The following is a 26,263-nucleotide window of genomic DNA, read 5'->3' on the forward strand; positions in this document are numbered from 1 at the left end:
ATGAGTTGTAATAAACTGTCATCATTCTCTCGATGAGTTGTAATAAACTGTCATCATTCTCTCGATGAGTTGTAATAAACTGTCATCATTCTCTGGATGAGTTGTAATAAACTGTCATCATTCTCTGGATGAGTTGTAATAAACTGTCATCATTCTCTCGATGAGTTGTAATAAACCGTCATCATTCTCTCGATGAGTTGTAATAAACTGTCATCATTCTCTCGATGAGTTGTAATAAACCGTCATCATTCTCTCGATGAGTTGTAATACACTGTCATCATTCTCTCGATGAGTTGTAATACACTGTCATCATTCTCTCGATGAGTTGTAATAAACCGTCATCATTCTCTCGATGAGTTGTAATACACTGTCATCATTCTCTCGATGAGTTGTAATAAACTGTCATCATTCTCTCGATGAGTTGTAATAAACTGTCATCATTCTCTCGATGAGTTGTAATAAACCGTCATCATTCTCTCGATGAGTTGTAATACACTGTCATCATTCTCTCGATGAGTTGTAATAAACTTGTCATCATTCTCTCGATGAGTTGTAATAAACTGTCATCATTCTCTCGATGAGTTGTAATAAACTGTCATCATTCTCTCGATGAGTTGTAATAAACCGTCATCATTCTCTCGATGAGTTGTAATACACTGTCATCATTCTCTCGATGAGTTGTAATAAACTTGTCATCATTCTCTCGATGAGTTGTAATAAACTGTCATCATTCTCGATGAGTTGTAATAAACTGTCATCATTCTCGATGAGTTGTAATAAACTGTCATCATTCTCTCAATGAGTTGTAATAAACTGTCATCATTCTCTCGATGAGTTGTAATAAACTGTCATCATTCTCTCGATGAGTTGTAATAAACTGTCATCATTCTCTGGATGAGTTGTAATTAACTGTCATCATTCTCGATGAGTTGTAATAAACTGTCATCATTCTCGATGAGTTGTAATAAACTGTCATCATTCTCGATGAGTTGTAATAAACTGTCATCATTCTCTCGATGAGTTGTAATAAACTGTCATCATTCTCGATGAGTTGTAATAAACTGTCATCATTCTCTCGATGAGTTGTAATAAACTGTCATCATTCTCGATGAGTTGTAATAAACTGTCATCATTCTCGATGAGTTACATCCATACAGTCAATAAACAAACGGTTGTTTTGATGATGTCTCTGTATAGCACTGATTGAATCTGTACCCACTAATGTGCAGTCTTTGTGTTGTAGACCACAATCCATGTATCCTCTGAAACATATATATGATCAGAAATAATATCTGAGGATATCCACCATATAAGTAATTTCTGTTTGACAATGAGATACACTCGTTATTATATAGTTGTCTGGTTCCAGATACACTCGTTATTATATAGTTGTCTGGTTCCAGACATCAGTTTCCACTGACACACTCGTAATTATATAGTTGTCTGGTTCCAGACATCAGTTTCCACTGACACACTAGTTATCATATAGTTGTCTGGTTCCAGACATCAGTTTCCACTGACACACTAGTTATCATATAGTTGTCTGGTTCCAGACATCAGTTTCCACTGACACACTAGTTATCATTCCGCAGTAATATTGTCATCCTGAAATAACAAAAAGCTTATGTCAAACACTGAAGTCTGCATCATAAACCGTCTGCATGATTACATTCATTTTTAAAATGCTTAAAAAATAAATTTTGTGACTCTGAATGAAAACTGAAATTTTCCTAAACGACATTTTCAAAGTCATTTAGGCAAACAAACCTTATTTACTAGAAACACTTTGTACTTGAATATACAGTTAAACCTAGTTTTCTCCAAAAAGGGTGGACATTTTAGCTATCTTAAAAGGGTTATTATATATATAGGTTATATAGGATTCTAACAAAGATTCAACAATATAATTATGTGGTTAAATACCTTGGTTGCACAGTTCTTAAGCATTTAAATGTATGACCCATTGAAACCTAGAAGATTTTAAAGAAATGTTTTCCCTACATACTCTTGATTCATTTTAGGTTTTATTTTCTTGCATTCAGTGGATGCAAGATCTATTGTAAAATATTATCTACATAGTATAACTACCGTACATTAACTAACATTTTTTTTTCAATTCAATAGCAAAGATACCCAGATAAATATCAAAACCAATACATATATATAAATGAGCAAAGAATGCCAGAAAAAATATTCTAATGTCTATCTGCTATTTGAAAAACAATATTGCACTAGACTTTGAGCAGGTGCTACAGAGTATTAACCATCTAATAGCTTTTCAAAACTATATATATCCAGATTAGAACATTAAATATATATCAAAGTCATCAATGCTTATCATTTAAAATAGCAATCTTTCACAACACAAGAAATTTTTTTTTTATACACATATCATTTTTGAAAAAAATATAAATATACATCTATGAGTCTGTATTTTTTCCTAACTTTCTTCTTTGCTGTTTCAGAATTGCAGTTTGATATCTGATGCATGATTATGTTTCACCGTCTCTTTTTTCAATACTGTGAGACAAAGAACTATAAACCATAGTAGGAAATATATACACACGATTCAGTTAGCACTATATACTACACATTTTAATAATTCCACAAACTTAAGAAATAAATCAGGTTTTTTTTTTTTGATTTATTTACAGGGAAAGTAATGAACATTTACTTTTTCATGCCCTGACAAAATAACTTGTAAAGCAGTTTGAGAGAAATCTATAGCAATAGAAAATGTTTACACTTTTTTGCAAGACAATTTTCAATTGCAGTAAATGTGTTGAATTGTACAAGTATACATGCGATGCTGATTACTATGTGATGGTAGCGTCTATATCTCACTAAAATATACTGACAGTTATCTGTACATGTCACCACACTGACTTTTAATTTACTTTACAAATGACAAATTATTTTAATTTGAGCATGTACATATCCACTTTGAGGAAGGCACAACCAATATATCACCTTCACGATCATTGATCTGTTTATCAGATATTGCAATATCATGGCAAAAGAAACAATTAAGAGCATCAATCATGGCTTAGATCAGATATACCAAAACAAAAGATGGAATCTGCAATCAATTCTGGCAATCCATACTTTACAGAGCAAAGAAAGACAACTCATGCTGATTTATCAACTGAGGATTGTATTGAACAAAAAGGACACACAGCAGGAAAAAAAGTACAAAACTAAACGTGTCAATAAATTGGAATGTCATAATATATATAATTACTGGTATCAAGTAAATTGTGGATTTTTGTTTTTAGATACAAGAAAACCATTTTATTAACACTAACAGAATATTTGCACTAAATATTTCTGCACCCTAGTTTTTTTAATGTATTTTTATCCCTTTATAAAGATTTAGATAAGAGGTTAAGCTACAGTTTACTTATTTGAAATTAAAATAATCACACTGTTCAAGCAAAGCCTGCTGTAGAATATGTAGGAATAAGAATCCTTTTCAGAAATCAAAAGATGAACTTTTAATTGGTGGATTTTGAAGCTTCCACAAATTATGGAAAAGCAACTATCAGATCAGAATGTGAATAGATAATGAATAATCTACCCATCCATTTGGGTTTTCCGTGCAGTACTCTAGATTTATCCCATGCTAGTTAAAATCATATCATACAGAGAGTTTCATTCAGACAAAACAGTGAGAGATATGTGATATTGTTTTATCCCATAACTATGCATGTTTCACAATGGAAAACTCATGTGATAAATTCCATAGCATTTGGTTATCATTTATGTTTATACACACTCCAGTGTGTGAACACCTACGGCGCCTCTGATTGGTCAATGCCAAGATCTCTTGATTCCGATTGGCTTTCAACGTCAAGCACATTTTCTTTAAAATAACATTGTATTTACTGTATAACAGGTAGATGTTTATTCAAAGTATTAAACAATAGAATATTAGTTCATTATTAAGGCACTATATTTTATGGCGGAAAGTTTCTCAGAATGAAGACAAGAAAATGGTCACCACAGTATAAATATAGAGTTAAAGTTATGGGATAAATAAGTTCTACAACGCGTGACTGTTGTTTATCATGTTTATCTAAACTCTCGTTAATTAATTTTCAAATTTTCAAAAGACACTCGCTAAAGCTTGTGTCTTTTAAAAAATTGAAAATTAACAAACTCGAGTTTGATAAACATAATAAACAACAGTCACTTGTTGGGAAACCTCTATATAACAAACTTGTTAAACACAATTGAATTTCACTTTTTTTTTTAACGCCCCCAACCCCTCTCCAAAGAAGAACATACACTTTAGTCACATAATTATATATGGGGTTAGATAATTAGCAGAATCCATGTTGAACTTAGAGAAGGATTTAAATTTTTTTCCACAATAAAATTAATACTATAGTTGTTTATATTTTGTCAAATTCACGATTTATTGTTTGTAACTTATTTGCAGGTTTATTTTTATGAATTATCTCATTAGCCTTGAAAGTGTAATTCTTACAACAGGTTATAATACATAACACCATGATATTAAATTTCACAAATTTGGATGGATCCATGAATTTAACAAATAAAACTATACAGTCTACACACTAAAACAGAGTGATGCAAGCTGTAATATAATAAAAACAACCAATTTGACAATAGATTACGGCCAAAAAATACATCTGTTTAGGGTTACCTGACCAACCCTAATTTTTTACCCCCAACCCTAATTTTTTTTCTGTACCTTATCACAGTGTATGAACGGAAGTGTATAGTATTTTTTAAATTTCGAAGTTGCGAGTCTGCATAGCGGTACTCGTGTTGTAATCTAAAGTTATAAACAGCATCATGGATAGCAATTTGAACTACCAGTGACTAATGAAGTTTTGAGTGTTAACCAGCATTAACATTTCAGACACTTTTCATGAGTTGATCTGTTGTTCATCATCGAAGAATTGAGACACTCACCTAATATTTTGCACTATTTTAAGTATTCTGTCTGCCTTTCATTATTTCAAGTACCACCACAGGTTTATAAATGAATCCAACAATATACAAGGACATAGTCATTCAGATCCCCCGCCAATGGAGATATCAAAGCTGAAGTAAGTTTGATTGTGGAGACTTATTTGTATGAAAAAAAAAACAGGAAAAAGGAAGTTGAGCTAAAGAAAGATGGAGTATAATTCAAGTAGAGCGGGGCTGCAATTGTTGAATCAGGTATACTGAGCCTTGACATTTATATTAGACTATATACACAAAGATGGATGGAGTTTTGCAAAGATTTACCATTTACCATGATATTTTCAGCAATGTTTCCATGGTAACGGAAAAAGTGCCAAAAATGAAAACCTAAAAATAGCAAAAGGTACTACTAGACCATAAAAAGAATGTGTCTATGAAGTTTTGTGGAAATATCTCTGCTGGTTTTAGAGTTATGCTCCGGAAATGAACCCGCTACAAAAATATGATATTTTCAGCAGTGTTTCTATGGTTACAGAAAAAAGCACAAAAAGTGAAAACCTAAAAATAGCAAAAGGCACTACTAGACCATAAGAAAATTGTGTCTATGAAGCTTCATGGAAATATCTCTGCTGGTTTTAGAGTTGTGCTCCGGAAACGATTCTTACACAAAAATCTGCCATTTTCAGCAATGTTTCCATGGTTACAGAAAAAAGTACAAAAAGTGAAAACCTTAAAATAGCAAAAGGCACTACTAGACCATAAGACTAATGTGCCTATGGAGTTCCGTGCATATATCTCAACCGGTTTTAGAGTTATGCTCCGGAAACGAACCTGGTACAAAAATATGATATTTTCAGCAATGTTTCCATGGTTACGAAAAAAATGCAAAAAATGAAAACCTAAAAATAGCAAAAGGCACTACTAGACCATAAGACCAATGTGTCTATGAAGCTTCATGGAAATATCTCTGCTGGTTTTAGAGTTGTGCTCCGGAAACGATTCTTACACAAAAATCTGCCATTTTCAGCAATGTTTCCATGGTTACAGAAAAAAGTACAAAAAGTGAAAACCTTAAAATAGCAAAAGGCACTACTAGACCATAAGACTAAGTGCCTATGGAGTTCCGTGCATATATCTCAACCGGTTTTAGAGTTATGCTCCGGAAACGAACCTGGTACAAAAATATGATATTTTCAGCAGTGTTTCTATGGTTACAGAAAAAAGCACAAAAAGTGAAAACCTAAAAATAGCAAAAGGCACTACTAGACCATAAGAAAATTGTGTCTATGAAGCTTCATGGAAATATCTCTGCTGGTTTTAGAGTTGTGCTCCGGAAACGATTCTTACACAAAAATCTGCCATTTTCAGCAATGTTTCCATGGTTACAGAAAAAAGTACAAAAAGTGAAAACCTTAAAATAGCAAAAGGCACTACTAGACCATAAGACCAATGTGTGTATGAAGTTTCGTGGAAATATCTCTACTGGTTTTAGAGTTATGCTCCGGAAACCATTCGTATGGACTGACGGACAGACAGACGGACGGACCCCATTTGTATATCCCCCGCCAACTTCGTTGGGCGGGGGATAAAAACACATAAATACATATTAATGGACACAATATCTTTTACATAATTGAGTTTTGAAGTTGGATGATCAGTTGTATAGTCACTTGCATTGTTTTGAAACTTGCGATGTATAATTGCTTTCGAGGGGAATTGTATAGTCGCTTGCTATAAAGAGGAAATATATTTAGTGATAAAAGGCTCCGAAGCTAACAAATTAAACAAATCAGTCTAATTATCAAATACACTATCAATTTGAACGTACATTGTTGCACAGATCATATATAGTCACTTACAATTTAGATGGAGTAAATGCAACAAAAATGCAATAGAATGCACCACGTTGATACTTCAGATATAACTTAGATTTCCATGGACCAGTCATTACTTTGAAAAAAAAAAAAATGTCAGAATTACGAAGAAAACAAATCCTTCTAGAATCATAAACAAAAAATACTTACATCATTTCCATATTTCTTACGCTGGAAATGGCTGTCCACTTACAAAATTATTTTCATATTTTCGTGTCTAATGTTGTTCCACAGGGATTCAATTTTGCGCTTTAAACTTTTGTTTTTACTGATATGCCAGTGTTGCAGCGATTGATTTTCACAATTTCTTATCACCAGCGAAATAAGTAAAATCTAATCGCACGCGTCAATATATGTTGGGTTCAAATATATATATATACCTTACAGGGAAAAGAATAATTCCATTAGTATGGACAAAAATAATGTGAAATTTTCAAGGCGATCTGTCTTATTATCAAGACACAAAAAGAACAAACAAAATTTCCTGTTAATGACGTCGTGGTCAAAATGCACACATACTCACATATTAACAAGAGATCCCAGAGGGATCTTGGCGCCCACCAAAGAATGATCTATATCTGACAAAGGAAAGATAGATCGTTTCTCTACTTTTTAAACTTTTGCAAACATACTACATATAAAATTTGAGACAGATCGCTTCAGTAAATTTTGAAAAATAGCTGTAACAAACTTCAACTATCAAAATCCAAGATGACTCCTTGGCGGCCATCTTGTTGATCAATCGGTCCCAAATCACAATATGCACAACTAGGGCCCTAGGGGAACCTACACATGAATTTTGAGACAGATCTCTTCAGTACTTTCTGAGAAATAGCGATAACAAACTTTGAATAACAAAATCCAAGATGGCGGCCTGGCAGCAATCTTGTTGACCGATTGGTCCCAAATCACAATATGCACAACTAGGGCCCTAGGGGAACCTACACATGAATTTTGAGACAGATCTCTTCAGTACTTTCTGAGAAATAGCGATAACAAACTTTGAATAACAAAATCCAAGATGGCTGCCTGGCGGCCATCTTGTTGACCGATCGGTCCCAAAATGCAATATGCACAACTAGGTCCCTAGGGGAACCTACATATGAAATTTGAGACAGATCCCTTCAGTACTATCTGAGAAATAGCCATAACAAATTTTAACTATCAAAATCCAAGATGGCGGCCACCTTGTTCACCGATTGGTCCAAAAATGCAATATGCACAACAAGGGCCCTAGGGGAACCTACATATTAAATTTGAGAAAGATCCCTTCAGCACTTTTTGAGAAATAGGGATATCAAACCTTAACTATCAAAAAATATCGATAACAAACTTCAACTGCCAAAATCAAAGATGGCTGCCTGGCGGCCATCTTTTTTTTCCGATCAGCCTCAAAATCTGCATGGCACAACTAGGGACCAAGGGTACCTTCCATGTTAAGTTTGAACAAAATCCCTTCAGTAGTTCTCAAGAAATATCGATAACAAACTTCAACTGCCAAAATCAAAGATGGCTGCCTGGCGGCCATCTTGTTTTTCTGATCAGCCTCAAAATCTGTATGGCACAACTAGGGACCAAGGGTAACCTCCATGTGAAGTTTGAACAAAATCCCTTCATTAGTTCTCAAGAAATATCGATAACAAATTTCAACTGCCAAAATCAAAGATGGCTGACTGGCGGCCATCTTTTTTTTTTTTTGATCAGCCTCAAAATTTGTATGGCACAAATATGGACCAAGGGGACCCTCCATGTGAAGTTTGAACAAAATCCCTTCAGCAGTTTTTAAGAAATAGTGATAACAAGCATTGTTTACGGACGGACGACGGACCACGGATGCAGGGCGATTTGAAAAGCCCACCATCTGATGATGGTGGGCTAAAAAATAAGAAAAAAAAAACACACACACACATATAGGCTGATTAATATTAGTGATGATAGTGATTGATAGTGATGAGCATCTAATCTGCCCTTGTGCATCAGTATCGATTGGTGTGTGCATATTTAATATTGTTATCGCCCTGGAATCACGTGATCAAAAAAGTGAGCTTTCCATGAATCAAATCATAAACAAGAGGCCCAAAGGGCCTTAACGGTCATCTGACTACCTTGGCAATAGTAAAATTAATTATATATGGTGTCACTTTGTCAGGACCATGTCAGGATTATTTTCAATTTCTTTCAACAAATTTGGGTAAGGCAACATATAGGAAATTAATTAGATATAGTGTCATGGTAGCCATCTTCGATTTGGGATCAACCAAAGATGTAACAATACTTTGTCGGGACCATGTCAGGATCATTTCATGCAAGTTTCAGCCAAATCGCACCGGTAGAACTTGAGAAGAAGTTCAAAATGTGTTTTCAAGATGGCGGCTGTGGTGGCCATCTTGGATTTCGAATTGACCCGAAAAATAACAACACTTTGTCGGGACCATGTCAGGATCATTTCATGCAAGTTTCAGCCAAATCGCACTGGTAGAACTTGAGAAGAAGTTCAAAATGTGTTTTCAAGATGGCGGCTGTGGTGGCCATCTTGGATTTCGAATTGACCCGAAAAATAACAACACTTTGTCGGGACCATGTCAGGATCATTTCATGCAAGTTTCAGCCAAATCGCACCGGTAGAACTTGAGAAGAAGTTCAAAATGTGTTTTCAAGATGGCGGCTGTGGCGGCCATCTTGGATTTCAGATCGACCCGAAAAATAACAACACTTTGTCGGGACCATGTCAGAATCATTTCATGCAAGTTTCAGCCAAATCCCACCGGTAGAACTTGAGAAGAAGTTCAAAATGTGTTTTCAAGATGGAGGCTGTGGTGGCCATCTTGGATTTCGGATCGACTCGAAAAATAACAACACTTTGTCGGGACCATATCAGGATCATTTCATGCAAGTTTCAGCCAAATTGCACCAGTAGAACTTGAGAAGAAGTTCAAAATGTGTTTTCAAGATGGCGGCTGTGGCGGCCATCTTGGATTTTGGATCAACCCGAAAAATAACAACACTTTGTCGAGACCATGTCAGGATCATTTCGTGTAAGTTTCAGCTAAATCGCACTGGTAGAACTTGAGAAGAAGTTCAAAATGTGAAAAGTTAACACACGGCAGACGGTGCACGACGACGGACGAAACATGACGACTATAGGTCATCCTGACCCTTTGGGTCAGATGACCTAAAAACTATATTTACACAACTTTCCACATTTTGTTTCTCATTGCTGAACACATCCTGTGGCCTAAACAATATCATATGTAAGTTCCTTTTGCTTGAAAATTACTGAAATTAGAAATATTAGCGATTTGTAATGAGAGTTTTGCGCTAGAGACTATACAGTAATTTTTTGAATTAAAACAAGCGACTATACAGTAAAGTAACAAGTGACTATACAAAACTATTTCGTGTATGCATATTTTAAGATATGCTTTAGCCTCTTTCTTATTACGAATGATGTAGAATAAAGAAACTGTTAATAAATAAATAATCAAATTACTCATTTAAGTTACAATTATAACCTATATTTCCGGAAAAACGGGGGAAACGCAATTTCCTCCGAAAACACATCACAGTTTTGATAGTAATTTAGTGATTACACTTCGATTCTTATCTATTGCTAACATTATTTTCAAAATCATGTTCATGAATTTGTTAATATACATGTATTGAGGACGTCTATGATGTTAAGCATATTTGTAGTTATGAATAATGCTGATATTTGGTGTTTTACCAACCTGTATACCATGCCTGTTTTCATTCATCCCGCTTCAATACTCACAAGTGACCATACAAAAAGCAACTAATGACTATACAATACACTTCCGTTCTGTGCTTATTACGGTAATAGTTTTACTCTAGGTCAATCTGAGCTGTTAATAACTTCTTTCTAAGTCAAATCTCCAAAAGACACTCGTGTTTAATCATTTTATTGATATACAGGAGCCATATCTGTTTAGTAAACAGCGCGCTATTGCATTTGAACTTGACAAAATATTAAAAAAAAAAAAAAAATCCCTACGTACTGACCCTATTTTTTGCCAATTTAACCCTAAACAAACATCTAAGGATATCTTACCTCATCCTCATTTCTCTGGATGTCTTAGTGCTTTTGTTGTCTGCTCGGGTAATTCTGGCAATGTTTCTGAAATAAGTAATTAAATCAAATTTTAGATCATTTATTACACTAAAGTCTGCTATTTTAAAATAAATGAAAGAGAAAAACTATACAACTAGTGATAATTTTACATGTGCATTATAAGTCTTGTACTCAGGATCATTTGAAGGGACCAAGGGAATTTCAGTTTGACAATGAGAGACCCATTGTTTTTGGACATATAGATGAAAAGGAACCATGAAAAATATGATAACATGAAATCTATGTTTGCTACTTTATTTAAACGTAACTATTTGTTTGAGACTTGGTTTGATATAATTTCACAGCTAGTAGTTTTTAAAATATTTCTTAAATGGCAAGATATTAATCTTTAAATTGTTGAAATACTTTGACAGACTTTGTAATAACCTACCCATATGAGGCACTCGTATGAAATTCACAGGTATCGACACCAGGTCCTGGCTACCAGGGGAGACAATGCTATCCATCTGAGACACCATAGAACGTTGAGGGCCGCCGTTACTTACTGGCACTTCAGGCGACATGGTAATGTGTCTCGCCGTCTGTAATACCTGTGGTACCATTGGCAGGGCCTGGAGTAGGTTTCCTGTTGGGAGCGCCCTTGATACTACAGGAGAGGAAGGGGCTGGGACTCCTGGATGTAATAGCTGTGTTACAACAGGAGGAACTGAGGTTGTAGTTTGTAAAGTTGGTGACACCATTGGTAAGCTTGAAACAGCATTCCCTGTCTGAAGGATTTGTGACTCAAGAGGAGAGTTATGAACGAGACTAATTGTCTGGTGTACTGACATTGGAATTATGACTCTCTTGTTACCAGGAACTTTCTGACCAATTATACTCTCCAAATCATCGCCACTGCTGCCAGTTTGTGGAAGGTTAGAAGCGACTGTAACCCGCCCTGGAGACACCTCAGAAATTTGATCTCTGCTGACACTAGATTCTTGATCATTTATCCTACTGGCTGGCCGTTCATTGTCATTGATTGTGGGATGAGTTCCTGTCTGCCTACCAGTAGTAGTCACCAGTTTTTGACCAGCTGTGCTGCTGTTGTCAGTTGTTGGTAGGACAAACTGTAGACCACTTCCTGTTGTACTCATCATCTGAGGCACACCACCTCCTATCATCTGGAAACCCGGGCTACTAGTCTGTTGAGGCAAGACTTGTATTGGTACAGTCAAGTGGGTGTCTCCATCCTGCAACTGAGCATTGAGAGATAGAGGATTTGTTACCTCCCCTGGCTGAAGAGTGGTTATCCCCCTTTCTTGACTAACATTAACGTCCCCTTGCTGCAGCATATCTAAGCTCCTCTGTTGCATTGCATTTATGCCTTCTGGAGATGCTACAGATTTTTGTTGAAGACAATTTATATTTTGTGGCAGCATGTCAGCTTCGCCTAGTTGAGATGTGGCTAGATGCCCATGAGGGAGGGTAGATATTTCTGCTTGTTGCATGGCAGTTATCTCCCCTGGCTGAACGGTTCTCCCCACAAACTGACTAAGGGACTGCCCATTTACTGGAGGAAGTATCAAGCCTGCAGGATGACGAATTACAGGAAAAGATATGTTCTGAACAAGTTGTATGCTTGGAATTGTCTGAGGCTGGAAATGAACATGTTCTGACACCGCTGAATCTTGACACTCCGTTACATTCTGTACCAAGCATCTGTTGTTTTCAGCCTCGGATATATTTCCATCCCTTGAAATCTTTTGCTCTAAAGGAGAAATATATATATCTCTTCTGTAGCCGTCACTATCTGAACTGCAGTTCCGTCTCTCTATCACTTCTCTTTTAGTTAGATGACTATCGGAGCTATCTGCTGTTTCTGATCTATTCACATCACTTGCCTCATCATGGTCCGATACCCTCAGCTGTTGATACATCTGCTGATTTGACAAGACAACATCTTTTTCCTGTGTTGACCTGATCTGTTGTTGATCCTGGGCCTGTCTATGTAACAGCATCTTCCGTGCCTCCGCTATACCTTGTGGTTCTACGATAGTGATATCATCTGAAGACAAGGTTCGCATGTCAAGCGTTATCACTGTCGACTCCATAGAGGCTGGCAACCTCACAGAAGATGTATTGTAACCTGAAGATACAATCTGACTAAGTTCTGGTGCTTGTGTATTCATTATATCCATGTTCTGATGGTGCAGTTCCTCTCTGTGGTATTCCAATTTATCTTGTCCTAGCTCCTGTGTAACATTGGCCTGACCTTCCCCTATATGTGACGGAGAAGCATTGTCATACACTACTTCCTCATATCTCCCATTTTCATCTTGATCATTAGTTTCAGGGTTTACCAGTATAGTGTCTGTCCCATAAGACCTATTAACCTGCCCTTGACCTTTGTGGTCCATATCATTATCTCCCTCCACCAATCCTTCAGAGTCCTTGCTGTGCTGGCTGACTCGGTTGTGACCACTAGATGATGAGGCGTTGATCACAGGCTGTTGCAGTTTCAGCACAGTCAAAGCTGTGGTGAGTGTTGAATTGGCCATTTCTTCATGAAGTCTGACATGGCTTCTTAGAGAATCTTTCCTCACAAATGATTCAGGGCAAAGGTGACAGGTGAAAGCCTTAGAAAATTTTCCTGATAATCCTGAAGCCTTCACTTCTGTTGACTTTGTACGTCTGCCCTTTGGGTTGGTCATATTTGGCTCGATTTGCATGTGTCTACGTTTTATATGGAGAGTCAAATTAGCCTTGTGATTGGTTGAAAAATAACAATGCATGCAGTTGTAGCTTTTCTCCTTCTCGTGTCGGGCGAGGTGGCTACGGAGCACCTCTCTGTTGGAACACTTGTAGTGGCACACGTGGCACACACAGTCTGGGTCGTCAGGTTCATGGCCCTTAATGTGTTCTTTATAACTTCTCTTTGATGATGTGGAGAAATCACACACTGTACACTTCATCTGGTTCTCGGAGGAGTGATGTACACGATCATGGCTGGCCAAGTTACCTGGAAAAATAATTACTCACACATTCAAACATATTTTCATTACCAGAAATGTTCTTTTCTTGTCAATCAAAATAGTACATAACAATAAGCTAGAAGTTAACATTGATGGACATGCCAGGTTTGTTAGTGGAGGAAAGTCAGGGTACCCAGAGAAAAACCACCAACCACCGGTCAGTACCTGGAAACTGCACCATATGGGATTCAAATGCAAAACCAAGAGGTGGCGGACTTTTGGTAATATGTCAGGATGTCTTAACCACTCGGCTACCGCAGCAGCCCCTTCATGTCTAGTTCCACAATTGAAGATAGGAATACATTATTAGGAATTATATCGTTCTGGCTTAAACCCTCATATTCATAAACAAACTTCAAATAACATCCCAATACAGAGATCTCAAAACGACGTAGGTAAAGTACCATTTACCGTTGATTAGTCCATACCATTGTGTGATTATGACATCATCATTTGACATGATTTTTGTGACGTAATAATCGTCGAAAGGTGGGACTAATCAAGATCTCGAGACCTCTGTATTGACAGGTGTCCTGAAGGACTGATAATGATTGATGATCCACATACCTTTCGTGGCACACTTGGCATCACACTTGGAACATTGGTATGGCTTTTCACCGGTGTGTACACGTAGGTGGCGCCGAAGGTCAGACTTGATCTTAAACTTAGCAGGACAGAACGGACACGGGAATGGACTGTCACCAGTGTGTGTACGCAGGTGGACAGTCAACTGACTGGCGGTACGGCACGCATAGGGACACACCTGACACCTCGACATGAAAAAAAGGCTCTAGATATAACAAGTATTACACATAATCAATGAACTATAATTGAATTGCTAATTATGTGAACAAATAAACTTTGAAGCTAATATATTATAGTAAGTCTACAGACTTCAAAAGGATTCACTATGATCCTTGCTGGGATTTCCATCCTTATGTCTATTAGTACCTTATTTGATAAAACCCTAATTAAGTCATTCAAATATGCTTGAAACATTGAATTGAAAAAGTCTTTACTGTTATGTCATTTTCAGTATACATATTGTAGCTATACTTTACATATTGATTTATGTTTTACTGTGTGCCTTACTTGTGAGGTCTCTCATCCGTGTGGACAATCGCATGTTTACGAAGACTACTGTTGTCCACAGCACTGTAGTTACCTACAATTCAACATGATTCACTTTATAGCTAGGCATTTTACAAGTAGAAGCAAATTTATTATTCTCCATACACTGCTATCAATGGTTTTCATTGCAGAAAAAGAAGACATACATTTAATAACAGTTGTTTGCTAATTTCCAGAAATAAACTGTCCAAATCAGCAGGTTTAATTTCCATATAATATCCTGTCTTTTAATAAATATTTTGTAACACCATACAAGCTTTCAATTAACTTTTCATTTAAATCTTGAGATATAAATGTCACCAACAAGTACAGAGTATGAATCTGTTACATCTGATTTGAGAGGAAATTATTACGACCAAAAATAAACTTACAGAATTTGCATTTGTAAGGCTTGTCACCAGTATGAGCCCTCATGTGAAGATGAAGCTTGTCCACTCTACTGAACGACCGATCACAGTATTTACAAGAAAAAGGTTTCTCTCCAGTGTGCGTCCTAAAGTGGCGTTCCAGATCTTTCAAATATGCCGAGGAGAAAGTACACTTATCATCATAATGACATTTGAACTTCTTTACAGGTGGTGTACGACCCTTGTGTGGAGTTCCAGAAGATTTAGTCGCAGATCCTAAAAATGTAAAACTAGAAGTGATTTTTCTGTTAATCATTGATTGAAATATATCTTAATATAACTTCTCCCAAAATGGTTCTTGTTTCACAATTGCCAGATTAGTACGGAAACAAATCATAACATCTATATAAATACAAACCTGTTGTCTTTGATACAAAGGGAGATTTGGATGTGTTTTTGCTGGAGGAGCAGTGCGTTTTAGCTCCTCTTGCAATCACAGTCTTTCCACTAAACTTGCCAAACTTTTGCCCCTCTGGCTGCCCTAGGTTGTCCTCACTTGTGTTGGGTATCTGTAGCATCTGTCTCACTCCATCAGGATTAGCTGACTGGTTAATATTGACAACATTTACAGAATAATGTACAGTGTCAAGGTCACTTGGTTGGTTATCAGTTTCCATGGAAACATTTTGAAGGTCACTCTCTGCCACTCCCGATAGCTGCGCTGCCTGCTGTGCCAAGTCCTGTGTCTGGACTAGAGCTCCAACATCATTAGTTGCATCCCCTTCTAACTGGGCAGCAGGTTCAAAGGTCACTTGTGGAGAATTCTCAATGAAATTTCTTTGATTAGGCTGATCAGTTATGTTGCCATTTTGTAAGTGAGATGGACACACAGTTAGGGGTTGGCTGACTGGAGTGGAAATGATGGAGCCGTTCTGACTGAGTTGTACTATTGGAGTACTAGAGGGGTGCACCATTCCTCCTGTGGTATTAAATAGGTTAGGAAGTACAGGCCCTGAAACAGAAATATTCAGCAGGTAACTTACCGAACCAAGATAAAGAAGCAGAAATAGGCAACATTTACAAATTCTTTCACATGATAGTTGTTTGGTGAATTAGACATAAACAGATCATATAAACATATCAAGTTCATCATACAACTGATAAGAATGGTCTGATCTCTAAAGGATCCGTGTAAAGTATGTAGATTGTATATGTAAATTAATTACAATGCAATGCCTAGACATGATAACTACGACCTACAATAATGAAACCTTCCTAACAAAGAATATGATAACAATGAACATGGGCCCTGTTGTCCTCTAATCTGTATCTAACCTTACCACTAACATTACCTCCACCATTAGCCTGGAGGTACTGTCTAAAGTTCAGCATGGCTTGACTCTGTGGTTCCTCTAATCTGTATCTAACCTTACCACTAACATTACCTCCACCATTAGCCTGGAGGTACTGTCTAAAGTTAAGTATGACTTGCTCTGTGGTCCTCTAATCTGTATCTAACCTTACCACTAACATTACCTCCACCATTAGCCTGGAGGTACTGTCTAAAGTTAAGTATGACTTGCCCTGTTGTCCTCTAATCTGTATCTAACCTTACCACTAACATTACCTCCACCATTAGCCTGGAGGTACTGTCTAAAGTTAAGTATGACTTGCTCTGTGGTCCTCTAATCTGTATCTAACCTTACCACTAACATTACCTCCACCATTAGCCCGGAGGTACTGTCTAAAGTTCAGCATGGCTTGGCTCTGTGGTCCACTAATCTGTATCTAACCTTACCACTAACATTACCTCCACCATTAGCCCGGAGGTACTGTCTAAAGTTAAGTATGACTTGCTCTGTGGTCCACTAATCTGTATCTAACCTTACCACTAACATTACCTCCACCATTAGCCCGGAGGTACTGTCTAAAGTTAAGTATGACTTGCTCTGTGGTCCTCTAATCTGTATCTAACCTTACCACTAACATTACCTCCACCATTAGCCTGGAGGTACTGTCTAAAGTTCAGCATGGCTTGGCTCTGTGGTCCTCTAATCTGTATCTAACCTTACCACTAACATTACCTCCACCATTAGCCTGGAGGTACTGTCTAAAGTTCAGCATGGCTTGGCTCTGTGGTCCTCTAATCTGTATCTAACCTTACCACTAACATTACCTCCACCATTAGCCCGGAGGTACTGTATAAAGTTCAGCATGGCTTGGCTCTGTGGTCCTCTAATCTGTATCTAACCTTACCACTAACATTACCTCCACCATTAGCCCGGAGGTACTGTATAAAGTTCAGCATGACTTGGCTCTGTGGTCCTCTAATCTGTATCTAACCTTACCACTAACATTACCTCCACCATTAGCCCGGAGGTACTGTCTAAAGTTCAGCATGGTTTGGCTCTGTGGTCCTCTAATCTGTATCTAACCTTACCACTTACATTACCTCCACCATTAGCCTGGAGGTACTGTCTAAAGTTCAGCATGGCTTGGCTCTGTGGTCCTCTGATCTGTATCTAACCTTACCACTAACATTACCTCCACCATTAGCCTGAAGGTACTGTCTAAAGTTCAGCATGGCTTGGTTCTGTGGTCCTCTGATCTGTATCTAACCTTACCACTAACATTACCTCCACCATTAGCCTGGAGGGACTGTCTAAAGTTCAGCATGGCTTGGCTCTGTGGTCCTCTAATCTGTATCTAACCTTACCACTAACATTACATCCACCATTAGCCTGGAGGTACTGTCTAAAGTTCAGCATGGCTTGGCTCTGTGGTCCTCTAATCTGTATCTAACCTTACCACTAACATTACCTCCACCATTAGCCTGGAGGTACTGTCTAAAGTTCAGCATGGCTTGGCTCTGTGGTCCTCTAATCTGTATCTAACCTTACCACTAACATTACCTCCACCATTAGCCCGGAGGTACTGTATAAAGTTCAGCATGACTTGTCTCTGTGGTCCTCTAATCTGTATCTAACCTTACCACTAACATTACCTCCACCATTAGCCCGGAGGTACTGTATAAAGTTCAGCATGACTTGGCTCTGCGGTCCTATCTCGTTTTGATCAATTCCATCAGGTGGTGCTGTATGTACAACAAGGAGCTCTCCTTTCTCTGTCAGGATAATCTGAGAGTCAGCTTTGTTTTGATTGGCTGTCTGAACTAAAGCTGGCCTCTGATTGGTCTGTATGTACTCGTGCCCCTGTGGTGGTGTGATCATGAATGTGGATTGAATTCCGTCACTAGGATGTGTTGGTGCCATGACTGGTGATTGGACCTGGATACCCATGGTTGTACCTATTGACGATGTTACCATTGAACTGTTAACTCTGGGTGGAGGAATCTAAAAATTGACACAGAGTCATGCATGAGATGTATGCATTAAATAATCAATAATCCAGTACATATATTTTGTGAAACAAGAGCTGAAAACTGCACTGTCAGAACCAGGTACTGTATACCGGATATGTTTTCAGTATAGTTTGTAAATTTGGCAGGAATACAATTTTACGATTTATTGTCTTATTGATTTATCAGATGTTGCAGATATAAACAACAAACGCGTGGAAATAAGGACGACATCGTGAAATATAAGACGACCGGCGTTATCAAAATTATGAATTAATTTGTTCAGTAAGTCATCAATAAGTATGTTTTGATGGTAAGCTGATAATTTTTGCGACTCTACAAAATTACAAATCTTGTTTTGCATTCCCATTTTGAAAATCAAAAGACGTTTCAGAAATGTAGTGGGCCTTTAACAAAGTGATATATGAAACCATGATTATTTTTTTTGAAAATTCACTAGACTGTGAATTTACCAAAATTAAAACCTCAAGAATACATGTATTACCTAATTTAAAGTAGTCCATAGTGCACAAACATACCAGTGTGTGTTTTACTTTAGCATTCCTCCACAAACATACCAGTGTGTTTTATTTTAGCATTCCTCCACAAACATACCAGTGTGTGTTTTACTTTAGCATTTCTCCACAAACATACCAGTGTGTGTTTTACTTTCCTCCACAAACATACCAGTGTGTGTTTTACTTTAGCATTCCTCCACAAACATACCAGTGTGTGTTTTACTTTAGCATTCTCAACAAACATACCAGTGTGTGTTTTACTTTAGCATTCCTCCACAAACACACCAGTGTGTATTTTACTTCAGCATTCCTCCACAAACATACAAGTGTGTGTTTTACTTTAGCATTCCTCCACAAACATACCAGTGTGTGTTTTACTTTCCTCCACAAACACACCAGTGTGTATTTTACTTCAGCATTCCTCCACAAACATACCAGTGTGTGTTTTACTTTAGCATTCCTCCACAAACATACCAGTGTGTGTTTTACTTTAGCATTCCTCCACAAACACACCAGTGTGTATTTTACTTCAGCATTCCTCCACATGAAAACTTTACATTTTTAATGACCTGGCTGTTACTCATAATCATTGTGAAAGTACCTGTTGGTGGTCAGGGTCTGATGCTACTCCACCATCTTTGTGAGTAGGTACAGTTCCAGTCACTGCAGACTGCAGTACAGCAGGGCACGACAGTCGCTTGTGGAGCAGGAAGAGATCCACATTATGAAACTCTGTCCGACATGCACCACAAATGTGGATGTCAGTGATGTCATCAGCAGACACTGAAAAGGAGGAGACATAAATGCATTAATAATGGTTACAGAACTAAGTTGTGCAATAGCAAACAAAATTAATGTACTGATGATGTCATCCTATTATCTTACAAAAATTTCTTAATTCACACCGATATGTAATGTTAAATTTTCAGTATACCAGGTTATTCCATTTATGTAAAGAGAACACACTTCATAATACCAACAACAATAATTCATAAAACAATATTGTATTCGAGTATTGATAGTTGCTAATGACAAAACCATACAAAATATGCAATTTTCTATCAAGTTAAAATGTGACACAAGTCATGGACATTCTATGATAAACCATGATGTTTTGACTTAGTGATAAAATTAAAAATGAAAAATTATTCCCTGCCTTTTTACAATACATCAAAGTTTGAAAAAAAAAATGAAAAAATTAAACTCTCAAATATTAAAGGTTGAATATAACTTTGTTTAAAAAACTAATTTCAAGGGACAACAATGCCAGAGCATGTGACAAAAGAAAAATGAGAATGATTTCAAAAGAACCACATGTTCGTTTAAATTCAAATATTCTTATATCAATATGCATGTCAGTATAGATAACACAGGTAATATGGACAACCAATAATTTGGCGATTGTGTATATATGTGTAAAAGGGAGCAGTTTCTGTTCCAGAAACCTTGGGCCCATTAGGGTCTTAGATTCTGAAATCTGAAGCTTGCAATTGACACAGACTCAGAAATATACATGCAATATAATTTGTTGTGGATAAGTGTAGAATTTTAACGATAATATATTACAGACAATAATGAGACAACTCTCGTACACTCTGCCTACATTATTATTCACCCTGCTAATATATGTCGGCTCTTTATCACTATATTTATAGGTACTGAAATGTACCGCTATATAATAATCTAGAGGCTACATGGCTTACTCCTATGTATATGAATGGATAAAGACGATGGACCGCTACCCTACTATGACACTACATTATAAACTACATAGCGTTACCTAGTACTTGTAACTACCCTAGGTATAGGAAAGGACAGAGCCAGGCGTGTCTAGCGAGGACTAGAATATGACTCCAATGACCGTCCCCATAACTAGAAATGTGTTGAGGATGAGGCCTAGAGCAACCCTTTACTTTGGTATGGCCCCCATACAAGGCAGTTTTCAGCCTAGCCCCATGGCTAGTGTTGTGATTAGTAGGGCTGGATCAATATATCGATATACTGATACGTATCGGTTTTCAGAAGCATATCGAATATCGATACACAAACATGCTGTATATCACTGTATCGTTTAAACATCTCAACCTACTGTTTTCATTATAGAAAGGAGAAATTCCAAACAAAATTTATTCTAAAACATCATTCAACAAGATCATTTCAATCAAAAGGAAGTGTTTAAAGCATCTGTGTCACCTAGATGGATTAGAAATGTCTTTTCATAGCAAAGAATACGAATTGACAGAAATTAATCAACACAGATGGTGAACCAAATCAAATATTTGGCAAGTTTTTGCCAGGTTAGATGTTTTATCAAAATTGTCTTTTATTGTCACAATATTCAAAACACAATGGTCAACTGAATTTGAAAAAAGAGGTCCAGTATATCGTCAATACATATCGTGTATTGTTTCAGTGTATATTCAATACGTATCGTATCGTTTTAGACCTTCCACTACCCAGCCCTAGTGAATAGTCATATATATCCCTGACTATAGAATTTACTCCGACTCAAACCTACTCTCCAATGACTGCGTAGTTGTACACACATCCCTGGAAGACCTATACACATCAAAGGGGTGCTTACAGAGGGTGGGTTGGTAATACTAGTTGTGATACTCATTCCTACAGGCCAGGTATACCTGTATGTATACGACGACGTTCTACCCTTTGAAGTCATTATTTGAACTATTTCCACTCGCCATAGCTTCAGGCTGAACATACTGAGTTATGATGAAAATTTACGAAAAACAATGCCCAAAATGGGTTGCCAAGATCCTGGTCACAGCACCAATGTAAAAGGAAGCGGTTTCTGTCCTAGGAACCTAACCCAGGTTCTGAGAATGTAAGACACTTATGGGCCCCAAGATCTCAGAACATGGGTAAGGTTTCTAGGACAGAAATCACTCCCTTTCACTCGATCATGCAACACAATTCAAATTAAATGTATACACACAAATATCAATTTGTTCCATTACACCTGGTATGTAATTTATAATACAAATAGTTTGTTTCTTGTTTTCTAATAATATTAACAGAATGCATGGTGAATTTTGTATGGTATTCAACTATTCATCATTTGTGAAGTATTTACGAATTATGGCGATCCCGTACCCATTCAAACTTATATACCCAAATTTGGCGAACTCGTACCATGAAAGCATAGCGAACCCGTACCGATGAAATTTGGCAAACTCATACCCATCATAAAATTCATAGTTCATGTAGTTATTTGTGATTTTAAAAGACTTTTATAAGATTTAATATATGTATTTGTGTTCGATCAGATGCTACTAGTCATGATCAGTGATCATAAAACAGTACGCAAGAGGTAATTAGTTGTTCCATACCGAAAAATTGTCAAAACAAGTGATTTCTAGAATAATTTCCGGTTCAATACTGAAAAATATAGATTATTGAATTATTTCAGAAACATATATACATAGATTGGCAACTTCGCCATTTTTACGATAGGCAGATGTACCTCTGTATGTCCCTAGGGACTTTTAGATAAACTCTTAAATACTTAAATACAGCAAAATAACTTTGTTATAAAAGTTAAATAATTTTCAGATGGTTTGAGTACGATTTTGGAAAGAAAAACTAATATTTTAACTTATATATTAATAAAACAAAATGCACTTCCGGTTTTGAATGCCCGATTTTCGAAAAACCAGGTAAAATTGCTCATTTTCATACTTTCAAAGATCACATTAAATAACATTAATTGGTAAAAATGACCACATCAAACCATGATATAATGTTTAAACTTTGTGTTGATGCAAAAATGTCATGTTTAAAAGAATACAATTAAAAGTAGTTAGCCAAGGGGGAATGCCTATAAACTGGAGGTCCCTCTGCCTGTCAACAAAGACAAAGAAGGAGTTTCCAATCTCTATGTATATATGTTTCTGATTATTTAAATCTGCTTTTAAAATGATTGAACATTTGCTGTGTAAAGTCACAACAGGCTCCGAAGATGTTTTAGAATTATATTTAATTTTTACACAAAATTATTACAGGTGTTATACCTTGTAAAATATATCAAAGTGCGTGTGAAAAGTATATAGCAAGTTACCTGATATATATCAATGTTGACTCAATTATGCATTTAATATTTAGGCCAGTAACATATTGAATCAGATACACAGAAGAAATTAACATTAATACTTTTGATTAAATTTGAAAACCAACGAAAATTGATGGGTACGGTTAGCCAACCATGGGTACGAGCTCATCAAATATTTTGGGTACGACTTCGCCAATTTTGGGTACCAGTTGGTCGCTACGAGTTGGAATGGGTACGGGTTAACTATACCCCGTATTTACTTGTGTTAATTATTGTAAAGTATTGTCCTCCATACTAGTGAGCAGAAATTATATTCAGTTCTCAAGTTAAAATATTTATAATAAGATTAGATCTTAAAATAGTAATGTAATAATATAATAAAACAGTAATGATAGAAATCTAATATAAATTAGGATAGCATTTTTCAATTTCTTGAATCATGATAGATCTATTCTTATGTTTATTACTATTCATTTACATATGATAAGACATTGTTTGTCAGACACTTATCTATTCCCATAACATGAGAGGTCGTCACTGATCAGTGTATTTTTATCGGACGTTAGTAATTGTTCCGTCGTGCTAATGCTTAGGCCCGCCCACTGTACGTACATGTAACAACACTATAATCGAACAGTGAAACAAGTGCAGTTATATTTCTTATAATGTAACGTTGTTGTGAATACGGTATTGGTTCCATCAAGTAATTATGCATCAATCTATATCACACATAAATGGTGTCATATCGGACTCCATATCGATGTAAACAAGCCAGTCGAGCATATGGGGCCACCTAACAAACGCCTAGTCAGGGCCGATGTCGGCCCAGTTCATGCATTTCATACAGAAATATGACTATATGTTAAAAAAAGACCGTCCAGATATCGAATTAATGGAATTCTTACTTTTAATTGTTGAGGAAGATAATTGCTTGCATGGTGATTCCAAAATTGAAGTAATGATGAAAAAATTCACTTTGGGGCCGCGAAAATGGATAAGATGGCGGCGAAGATATTCAAACCGGAAATGATATTCCGAAACTAATTACCTTTCCGAGAATCCGGATTCGGTCAAAAAATTAAAAACATAAAAATAGTGTCAAATTTAATACTTACGTTTTTAACATACTTTCTAGATGTTTGTACAAAAATAACCTTCTTCTGTGTTGGTTCCAAAATGGCAAAGTTGTATGTATTAACAGCAAAGCAAAAATAATGCCTTAAAAGGATTAAAAACAAAGTTCAAAAATATAAAATGAAATTACGCATATTTTTTGTAATATTTTCACCTTTATGTATTTTTTTTTTTTAAATATAAGAAAGAATAGTGAATTCAATTTTATGCAATCATTTCATAGATGGATGGCCTTATGGATATAATGTAATGGTTTTAGAGCCTCTTTGATTTTCATGCTCTGCAAGCTCTGTAATAAAATGGCTATTTAATAATTTTGGGGAAATATATAGAAGCATTTTTAATGTGACCCCTAGATCTGACATTAGTTTTCAATTAAGCATTCTTTCTTACTAGTGAAATATTTGCCAAACATGAGACTACATTGTACTTGAAACAATCCAATACAGTACAACTCATCTAAACTGGATGTCACCAGGACCCAAATTGAAATATTTGGCTGGTATGACAAGGTGTCTGGACTATACAGGTTTAATAACTATAAATCATACATGTACTTGAACACAAAGTAATTAAACAAGGGCTGGTTTGACAAGTTATACAGGTATGTTCCCATTGTAACATTTTTTGTCAAGGATGCCTTCTTTCATTGAGAAAAGACACAAAAAAGAACTTTTAAATGCAAGTATATGAAGAAAAGTATGAGAACTTTGAATCGCTTACATGCTTGACCATCAACATGTGTGTCTATTTGGGAAGTGTGTGAAGTGAACACTTCACTACCACACAATGTATCCTAGAAGTAGGCAAGGTAGGAAGCGATGAGATCCATTTTTTGTGCAAGAAAACTGTGTATTTGACATGCTCAAATTTCTTGCACAACTTTCAATTTAAAGCAACGTAACCTTATAAGTGGTAGCGATCTTCCTGGAAAACATACAAGAAACTGTTATACTGGTATGTTATGTGGTAACTGTTATACTGGTATGTTATGTGGTAACTGTTATACTGGTATGTTATGTGGTAACTGTTATACTGGTATGTTATGTGGTAACTGTTGAGAATACAGTTATAAACATGAAATGTCAAATGGTTACAAGAGGCTCTAAAATATTATCACTATCTTTTTCATCTATATTGAAAATTTGCATTAAGGCCCACAAAATTATCATCTGTGAAGACAGCATCACAGTGAAAATGCCTGAGTGTGAAAAAGGAAGGCATCAAAATTATTACTTCCAGTACAAAGATATTTTTCCCATAATAATCAATCAAAAGATAATAACAAAATTTTGTCAAATAGATCAACTGCAGGTTAAAGTTAAAAAATATACCTTGCAGCAAATAACTCATATGATACATATGAAAATAACACATAGTGAACGTGTTTTGCCAAAAAAAGACAATTAAAATCAATCTGGCAAAACACATACATACAAATATAGAAAACATCTGTATTTTTCCACACAAAACACATTTAGAAAAGGCTATACAATATGCATGCAGAAATAAGAATTAACAATACCAAAAGTCAATTATTACTTATCAAGACGAACACAAAACATGATCTGGAAATTGTATACCAAGATATGAAGATACATGTGATTTTCATGTAAGTAGTGTACTGCAACACTAGGCTTCAATGAATCAGTAACAACAGATGAAATGTAGTTTAATAATTGGGAACTTTATCCTGCGAATAAAATCACTTCCAGAAAATAAACTGTCAGTATTTGTTGAGGTTTTTTTACCATAAAACTTTCAAAGGAAAACATAGATTTATAAGATAATAA

General features: G+C 36.3%; 1 protein-coding gene across 7 annotated transcripts; it reads right to left on the reverse strand.

Moving 5' to 3' along the window:
• Positions 1 to 13: 13 nt before the first annotated feature.
• On the reverse strand, positions 14 to 24,751 carry LOC138316295 (uncharacterized). Of its 7 annotated transcripts, none has more exons than XM_069257931.1 (10): positions 24,242 to 24,751; positions 19,872 to 20,053; positions 18,399 to 18,747; positions 15,813 to 16,406; positions 15,419 to 15,670; positions 15,009 to 15,081; positions 14,484 to 14,686; positions 11,333 to 13,903; positions 10,882 to 10,947; positions 14 to 1,605 (listed from the first exon to the last, which is right to left on the reverse strand). In XM_069257931.1, coding segments are annotated over exons 1-9 (4,284 nt in total). In that variant the 5' UTR covers positions 24,243 to 24,751; the 3' UTR covers positions 14 to 1,605; positions 10,882 to 10,888. The 7 variants fall into 7 exon arrangements, with proteins under 7 accessions (XP_069114032.1, XP_069114031.1, XP_069114030.1 ...); XM_069257930.1 differs by having other exon boundaries at positions 14 to 1,262; positions 18,387 to 18,747; XM_069257929.1 differs by having other exon boundaries at positions 18,387 to 18,747.
• Positions 24,752 to 26,263: the final 1,512 nt, after the last annotated feature.

The sequence above is a fragment of the Argopecten irradians genome, chromosome 2 (genome assembly GCF_041381155.1).
Source record: "Argopecten irradians isolate NY chromosome 2, Ai_NY, whole genome shotgun sequence".
In the NCBI taxonomy this organism is placed as follows: domain Eukaryota; kingdom Metazoa; phylum Mollusca; class Bivalvia; order Pectinida; family Pectinidae; genus Argopecten; species Argopecten irradians.